Source organism: Phyllobates terribilis, unplaced genomic scaffold (assembly GCF_046119375.1).
Source record: "Phyllobates terribilis strain yellow unplaced genomic scaffold, ASM4611937v1 Scaffold_268__1_contigs__length_2594270, whole genome shotgun sequence".
Taxonomy (NCBI): Eukaryota; Metazoa; Chordata; class Amphibia; order Anura; family Dendrobatidae; genus Phyllobates; species Phyllobates terribilis.
Window position 1 is genome coordinate 1,806,752 of NW_027363028.1, and position 8,967 is coordinate 1,815,718.

The 8,967-nt window shown below is 42.6% G+C and overlaps 1 protein-coding gene and 1 non-coding gene across 2 annotated transcripts; both read left to right on the plus strand.

Moving 5' to 3' along the window:
• The first annotated feature begins 1,333 nt into the window (after positions 1-1,333).
• LOC141219406 (uncharacterized) lies at positions 1,334-8,357 on the plus strand. Its single transcript, XM_073666125.1, has 6 exons — positions 1,334-1,405; positions 1,535-1,711; positions 1,795-1,918; positions 2,002-2,099; positions 2,298-2,388; positions 5,874-8,357. The coding sequence occupies exons 1-6, from the start codon at positions 1,334-1,336 to the stop codon at positions 7,061-7,063; spliced, it is 1,752 nt and encodes a 583-aa protein (XP_073522226.1). The 3' UTR covers positions 7,064-8,357.
• Positions 3,360-3,477, plus strand: LOC141219418 (U5 spliceosomal RNA). Its single transcript, XR_012287894.1, has one exon. It is a non-coding gene; the product is annotated as a U5 spliceosomal RNA (small nuclear RNA).
• Positions 8,358-8,967: the final 610 nt, after the last annotated feature.

Below are 8,967 nucleotides of genomic sequence, written 5' to 3' on the forward strand. Positions count from 1 at the left end.
CCCGGTGTTTTGTCTGCTCCGTCCCGTCTCTTGCAATGCTCGCGCTGTTGTGAAGGACCTGCCATGACGTCAGAGTCATGTGACCCATCACATGGCTCAATGACATCACCGCAGGTCCTTCACAACAGAGCGAGCTGCCCAACACACCGGACGCAGCGGAGATAACACCGGGAGGACATCGGAAGGTGAGTATAAACTTATTTTTTTTATTTTTTAACATTCTTATTCTTTTTTTTTTAACTAACTTGGTCACACTACTATAAATCCATGCTGGTTGCATGGATTTATATAGTGTGAACAAGTTGTCAAGCACTTTTCCAAGTGATGCTAAAATCGCTCGGAAAAGCGCTTGATAACCCGCATGCAGAAATGCATGCAAAGACGCTTGACAAACGCTTCTACCTGGCGGGAAAAACGCATGTAAAAAATGCATGCGTTTTTCCTGCCAGGGAGAAGCGTAAAAAATATGCAGCATTTCTGCATCGTGGGCACATAGCCTTAAACATGAAAACATTCACACAGCAGAAAATAGATTTTTTTGTTCCAAGTGTGGGAGGTTTTTTAACCAGTAATCAAATCTTGTTAATCACCAGAGCAGTCACACAGAGGAGAAGCCATTTACTTGTTCAGAATGGGGAAAATGTTTTACAGAGAAATCAAGTTTAATCAAACATCAGAGAAATCACACAGGGGAGAAGCCTTTTTCCTGTTCAGAATGTGGAAAATGTTTTAGCCGGAAATCAGGTTTGGTTAAGCACAAGAGAATTCACACAGGGGAGAAGCCTTTTTTCTGTTCAAACATGAGATCTAATGTGATAGAAGATTACAGTCCGGGGAAGACGGGAAACATTCATATAGACGGCTGGTGGAGATGTAGTCAGTGAAGAACTCTGGCTAAATATGTTTCAAGAGCCGTAGTAGAAGATGAAGATGTCTTCCTCATGAAGTAGTTATTTCTCATGTCACGTGTAATGAATATTTCCTGCAGTATTGCTAATGCCGATTGCAGTGTCTGTAAATGAGAGGAGAATTAGCTTTATGGCAGATGAGTCTTTGAGAAATGTGTTCAGCTACAGACTCCAAGGAAGAAACTGCGTGTTGTCTGTGTCCTAAAATATATAGGTTTTATTAGTATATGTAAAGAAGAAAACTAAATACTGTAAAATAATAAATCTCATATGTTTCCCTTATTATCTCCAGTAATTGTATTATTACACAGGATTTTTATGATGTTACATCTGCTCATCATCTTCTCATTCAGGTCCCTACAATATCAGATCCTCTCAGTGAAGATCTTCTATTTAAGAGAATTTTCCTAATGGACCCATCAAAGATGGATTTGGACAAGATGGCGGAGGGGATATTACACCTCACCCTAAAGATCCTCTTCCGTCTTACTGGAGAGGTGAGAGATTCTGATGACGTCCCATTACATCATTCTTATCTATGGGAATAACAGATGAACAGAACTGGAGAGGTGAGGACTCTGGAAATGTCTGGAGTGAGATTTATTTATATGTCTTTCCATAACCAGGATTACATATTAGTGAAGACCTCTAGTGAGCGCTGTCAGGTCCATGTGTCTGAGGGATGGGAAAGACCCCTGAGCCCAATCACAGGGCCTCCATCTCACCCCTTCATACATGATGACATCAATGACCGGAAGATCGTAGAACTCCCCTACAAGATGATTGAGCTGCTGACTGGAGAGGTGACCGTGCTGGGAATGCTGGGACATTATACAGTAACGCTATGAAAGGATCGGGGGGATGACGGTATCATTGTATGTGTCAGGTTCCTATAAGATGTGAGGATGTTACTGTCTATTTCTCCATGGAGGAGTGGGAGTATTTAGAAGGACACAAAGATTTGTACAAAGACGTCATGATGGAGGTTCCCCAGCCCCTCACATCACCAGGTAATGGACAGGACTAAATACACACGGCCTATAATTATCTGTATGTAAAGAATAAATTCAGTCCCTGTATGTGTTTCCTCCAGATCTATCCAGTAAGAGGACAACACCAGAGAGATGTCCCCGTCCTCTTCTTCCACAGGACTGTAAACAAGAAGACCCCAATGTTCCTCAGGATCATCAGGTAGATGGAGAGAAGGTGTCATGAGATCTCCCCTATGATGTGTAGATGGCTGTGAAGGTCTTGTGCTCAGTCTTGTTTTATCCACCAGTATTATGTGTTTTCCTTTTGTGTAATGAGAACGGTGAAGATGGCAGGATTAGAGCTGATCATAGATGGGACTTCTGCATCTGTTTGTGACTTTTACAATATTTGTTTCAGGGTGAAGATCTGACCCATATTAATACTACAGAGACATATGTGAGGGGTGATGAGTGGTGTAAAGAGGAGATTCCTACATATGACTACCCAGGTGAGTAGTGACCACTAATTGCCGAGAAGTCACAGATTCTTCTCAGTCACCGGCTGTGGCTGCTTTATCGGTTGTGTAGTCCGGCCGTATCACAATCGTGTGATCACCATTTTGCCTCTAGACCACAACATTCTCTTCCACCCAAAACTGTTCAAATGATTTTGGGCATTGAAACCCTTTTCCATAGAACTTACAACCTGGAGGATCCACCTACTCCCTGTGATTAGGAGACGTTACCTGCCCAGATCTGTAAACCACAAAGCCAGAAAATCACTTGAAGAATAATATTATGATGGGCCTGTAAGAGAAAGCGGAGGGTAATGATGCTGTTGGCTTCCTAGATCCCTGATATCTTATTGGATGAATCTACCTTCTCTCCATTCTGTGCTGCTGAATGTCCTCATATGGTTCCTACAAGACCAGGTCCAGTCTTTCTGGCCAAACTTCACATTTATGATCTACAACATTAAATGTGCAGTGAGGGCCAAGTGTGAATTTCTGTACAATAACAACAGAGTTTCCCTTTATCCTGACTTTTCAGTTTCTTTTAAAACCGACTAACTTCAAACCAGATTGTGATAAACTAAACAAAAAAACATTACACCTGTGACATGATATATCTCTAAGCTAAATTTAAGACACCTCAGCTCTGCACTATTATAAAAAGTTCTCTTTGAACGTCTAATATTTCTTCTTGAAACTCATCTGACAGAAAATATTGGCCCTTACGATAGTTTAGATTGCCAAGAGCCACCGAGCCCCATACTCTAATTACCCCAGAGAGGTTTCACCACTACTTACTCATTTTTCTTTGATGAAGACTGTTGAGTTTGATCATTTCAGTAGATGTGTTATTGTCTATACTCACAGTTTTTACTTTAGTAGTTAGTGCCCAAAATACTCTGATTTAACCCCTTCCTGCAGCCAATTTTGTGTTCCTATCTGGGCCCATTTTTCAAATCTATGGAAAAATACTCTGGCTTCTCTTCAGAATGTAAAAATCTTTCGCCTTTTGCTAAAGATTTCCATGGAGAGAAGCAAAACTGAGTTTTGTGAAGATATTTTTTCAATTTTTTTTTTTTTAAACACAAATTGAGAGATTACGGGGAATTTTACTTTGATTTTACAGAATGTCTGCAAAACTGCTGAATGGTTTGTGGTATCGGGGTATTTATATTCTGGGCGTTGACTAAATGCTTTTGCTTTTTTTTTTACCCTTAACTGAAGGATGCTCCAAAAATGGAAAGAAAAAAAACAACCACAAAGAGCTGAAAAATGGAGAGCTTCATCTGCTCCCCCAAACCCGCTATGTTATTAAACCACTAAACCCGTTAAAGAGGTTATGTACGGTTTGTCCTGAGGAAGGAGTCGGTGGTCTCTGAAACGCGTAGACAATTAACCTACATTTTTATCCATAATAATGCTTTGTCGTGACTCCAGAGAGCGCAGAAACAACTTCCTTTCCCAGCACCTATCTCTGACATTTTTCAAATCTGACGTGTGTCACTTTATGTGGTGATAACTTTGGAATTCTTCACAAAGGATAATAGGAAACAAATGGACCTTACAAATAATATTTCAACTTCTCTTGAATCTGACAATACCTTGTATGCAATTGTACACTACTGTCTGGGCACATGGCAGGTTAAGAAGGGAAGGAGCGCCATTTAGCTATTTGAATGCAGATTTTGCTGGGATGGTGTGCAGACACAATGTATTGGGGACACTGTTCGTTGTCACCTGACAGCTCAAAAGATGGCCACCACAAACAGGCTTAGCGCTATCTACTCCATTTTCCAGATCCCAGGGTTTGCCTTGCTCATCATCCTTTTACCCCCTCTACATGGATTTGGACTTAGACAGAGACCCCCCTAAGCTTGGGCCACAGTGTTACCTAATGTTCTGTGGTGTGAGATGGCAAGAAGAATAGTCAGATAGCCGGGTCAGAACCAGGGGGTCAGAGAAAATACAAAATCACACAAGAGTAGTCAGTAAACGGGCCGAGGTCACAACAGGAATCAAATACACAAGCCGGGAGCTGAGCACAGAGGACTGAACCCGAGGAGAACAAGGCTGTCTGTATCTGGCAGCTTCCAGCAATATGCTTCCAGCTTTAGTAGGGTGTAGTGCTTTCTAAATGGCTGAAGTAAGGAGCAGATTACTCCAGCTGGACAGCACACACACCCATACTGCCAGACTGGATGGTGCTACAGGTCCCAGGCACCCTAATCTTAGTGGCTGGACAGAGCCTGCGCCGCCCAGAGCTTCTGGTTCTGACGTCTCCTCCATCACCAGCGCCACCTGCAGGATGAATAAGGCGGCTCCTGGTGACAGAAGCAGACGTCACAGGAGCAGATCCCAGAGGAGATGGGACACACCATTTGCAGAAGCCCTAATATGACAAAATGGCAGAAAACCAGAGCAGTAGAAATCCCCATAGTGACTCCATTTTGGAAATTGTAACCCTCAGTGAATTAATCTATAGGAGTAGTGACTATTTTGACTCCACAGGCACTTTCCGGAAATTAGCACGCAGTGGATGATGGAGAGTGAAAATAACAAATATATAATTTCATTACCCAACAAATAGTGTCCAGATTGTGCTCCAGGAGACACACACCATCAATTAAGTGGGTTCTTCTCACTATAGTATTGCCAAATACATGGATGCTAAATGTGGTTTGGGCGCACTGCAAGGCTCAGAAGTGAGGGGGAGATCTGACTTTGGGAGAGTGGATATTACTGGATTGGTTTATGGAAGCCATGTTGCTTTTCAAAAGCCTTTGAGCCACTAATAATGTGGAAACCTCTGGTTTTCCATTGACAGGTGATGGACCTGAGTGGGGACTTGTTTTTTGTGAGATGAGTAGAAGTTTTTATTGATATTAGTTTTGCCTACATAACATTGTTTTGTGGCTTTTTATTCCATATTTGGGAGGCAGAATGAACACCATGCTCTACTGGTTCATGCTATGAGGTTTTCTATTAGACTGTGAACTGTCATTGTCTTGGTGAATAATGACGGCTAACATAGGGCAAAATTAAAAAAAATCACAGAAAAAGATACAGCCTTACTAACACCAATAATCGTACCAATTCATGGAGGGGGTGGTTGCCTAGTATTAAAGATGCACACAGATGAAGCTTGCATAGGACGCCAGTCACACAGGTAGGTGTGATGCACAGTGTCTGGCTTAGGATAGTGATGATGCCCATACTATTACATCAGGAAGGCTGCCCAGCGCTATATAAGTGCACCCCACATGGACAGACACCCCAGTACACCCAACCAACACTAAAATGCTAATGCATTTGTTATCTGATTTGGTGTTGGTAAGGATGATTTTTTCTGTGATGTTTTCTTGGTAGATAATGATACTTTTACATAAAGTACATTTTTACGTAGAGTTTAAGTAGAAATATTCAACAATATAAATTTTAAGGATATGTTATTCATAAATAATAATTGGTTTTATTCTTGGCAGATGACTGTACCAGGAGATCAGAGGGACAGCTGACATCTTCAATTTTTAAATCAGATGATCTTGAGATCACACAAGATACAATTGAAGTGAATGACATTTCTCCAGATTTACAATCATCCCTTCACAGCAAAGATCTGTCATCTGATCATTTGAAACAGGTCCTGTCTTCTGATTCATTATCGACTACTAAGGAAAATCAAAGTCACAAAATAAGCAATAAAAAAGAAATTGATCCTAAAACAAAGAAGCCATTTTCATGTTCAGAAAGTGGAAAATGTTTTACAGAGAAATCAAGTTTAATCAGACATCAGAGAACTCACACAGCGGAGAAGCCTTTTTCCTGTTCAGAATGTGGAAAGTGTTTTAGCCGGAAATCGTGTTTGGTTAAGCACAAGAGAACTCACACAGGGGAGAAGCCTTTTTCCTGTTCAGAATGTGAGAAATGTTTTAAACAGAAATCAGATTTGGTTAATCACCAGAGAACTCACACAGGGGAGAAGCCTTTTTGCTGTTCAGAATGTGGGAAATGTTTTAAAGATAAATCAGATTTGTTTAAGCACCAGAGAACTCACACAGGGGAGAAACCTTTTTCCTGTTCAGAATGTGGAAAATGTTGTAGCTGGAAATCAGATTTGGTTAAGCACCAGAGAACTCACACAGGGGAGAAGCCTTTTTCCTGTTCAGAATGTGGAAAATGTTTTAGCCGGAAAACAGAATTGGTTGAGCACCAGAGAACTCACACAGGGGAGAAGCCTTTTTTCTGTTCAGAATGTGGAAAATATTTTAGCTGGAAATCAGGTTTTGTTACGCACAAAAGAATTCACACAGGGGAGAAGCCTTATTCCTGTTCAGAATGTGGAAAATGTTTTACACGGAAAACGGAATTGGTTGAGCACCAGAGAACTCACACAGGGGAGAAGCCTTTTTCCTGTTCAGAATGTGGGAAATGTTTTAGCCGGAAATCAAGTTTGGTTAATCACCAGAGAAGTCACACAGGGGAGAAGCCTTTTTGCTGTTCAGAATGTAGGAAATGTTTTAGCCGGAAATCAGATTTGGTTAATCACCAGAGAAGTCACACAGGGGAGAAGCCTTTTTGCTGTTCAGAATGTGGGAAATGTTTTGTGAAGAAATCATCACTTCTTAGTCACCAGAGAACTCACACAGACGAGAAGCCATTTTCATGTTCTTAATATGGGAAAAGTTTTACACGGAAATCAACTCTTAACAAACTTCAGAGAAGTCATACAGGGGAGAAGCCTTTTTCATTTTTAACCGAATATTGTATCTTCATAAAGGGGTTGTCCGCTACTAGGACAACTCCTTCTCATTCCTCATGTTTGGCCTTGTTAAAATAAAAACACTCATACGCACTTCCTGTTCTGGCGCCGTTCCATTGGTGTCACAACTTGCGTTTCTGTAAGGCTGTTACATCACACAATCCTGCTGCCAATCAACGCCACCTTCAGACGTATTGTACATCAACAGGAAGGACATGGCCTGGACATATCACCAAGAGAATGCACACACTGAGAGTACTCTCTTCAGACCGTGTTCTTGGCGGAATTATAAGCAATTTACAGCCTCAAACATGACTTTCGATATGGGAAAGAAAGAAGAGATCAGAGGTTAATCTGAGGTCCTCCACCTCTGTCAGCATGTCTGGTATGCAGAGTTTCTTATGGAAGGTCTTATCTTCCTGCTCCGGAGCTATTACTGCCTCACCTCAGCATGGAAAAAGAAGCAGTCTTAACCCTCATGATGCCAGACAGCTCCAGCCTGTAAGTGACCAAATTAAGACAAGTCGTCATTACTTAAACAAACTAAAATATTTTGCGGAGGACCTTATCACTGGAGGTGACTTTAATTTTGTCTTGGATCCTTCTTTAGACGCGTCCCTGAGCTGGAGTCACCAATCTAAAACACAAACAAAAGCTTTGCTAATTGTGCTTTGGTCTCAACCGGTCGATGTATGGAAGATACTACATCCAGACGTAAAGGATTATACCTATTATTCTCCTTTACATATTATGCATAGCCATATAGTCCTTTTCTTAATTAGCTGTCACTTGCCTACATGGCAACCTACATCTCAGGTAGGAACTGCTGTTTGGTCAGATCATGCTCCTGTATATTGTAACTAGCTATTGAACCCATTCTACGCCCGGGTGGTGAGCATTTTTATTGGTATATGGTCTCCCATGCTGGTATGTGCTGCCCCCCTCCTGGTATTTCTGCTGCCCCCATCCTGTCCCCACCATCCTATCCTGGTATGCATGGCACCCCTCATCCCCAATCCTGGTATGCATGGCACCCCTCATCCCCAATCCTGGTATGCATGGCACCCCTCATCCCCAATCCTGGTATGCATGGCACCCCTCATCCCCAATCCTGGTATGCATGGCACCCCTCATCCCCAATCCTGGTATGCATGGCACCCCTCATTCCAAATCTGGCATGTATGGCCTCCTCATCCCAGAAACCTGGTATGCATGGCACTCAATCCCTCATTCTGGTATGCAATGCACGCCTCATCCCCAATCCTGGTATATATGGCTCCCTCATCCCTATCCTGGTATGCATGGCACCCCATCCCCTATCCTGGTACGTATGGCACCACTCATCCCTATTCTGGTATGCATGGTACCCCTCATTCCTATTCTGCTATGCATGGTACCCCTCATCCTGGTATGAATGGTACCCCGCATTCCTATCCTCGTATGTATGGTACCCCTCATCCCTATCCTGGTATGCATGGTACCCCTCATCCCTATCCTGGTATGCATGACACCTCATCCCTCATCCTGGTATACATGGCACCTCTCATCCCAATTCTGGTATGTATGGCCTCCTCATCCCAGAAACTTGGTATGCATGGCACCCAATCCCTCATCCTGGTATGCATGGCATGCCTCATCCCCAATCATGGTATATATGGCGCCCTCATCCCTATCCTGGTATGCATGGCACCCCATCCCCTATCCTGGTATGCATGGCACCCCTCATCCCTATACTGGTATGCATGGCACCCCTCATCCCTATACTGGTATGCATGGTACCCCTCATCCTTATTCTAGTATGCATGGTACCCTTCATC

Coding starts and splice junctions, on each gene's coding strand:
- LOC141219406 (XM_073666125.1), top strand. CDS start 1,334: ATGGATTTGGACAAGATGGCGGAGGGGATATTACACCTCACCCTAAAG. Junction 1,919..2,001: donor CCAGCCCCTCACATCACCAG/GTAATGGACAGG, acceptor TGTTTCCTCCAG/ATCTATCCAGTAAGAGGACA. Junction 2,100..2,297: donor ATGTTCCTCAGGATCATCAG/GTAGATGGAGAG, acceptor TATTTGTTTCAG/GGTGAAGATCTGACCCATAT.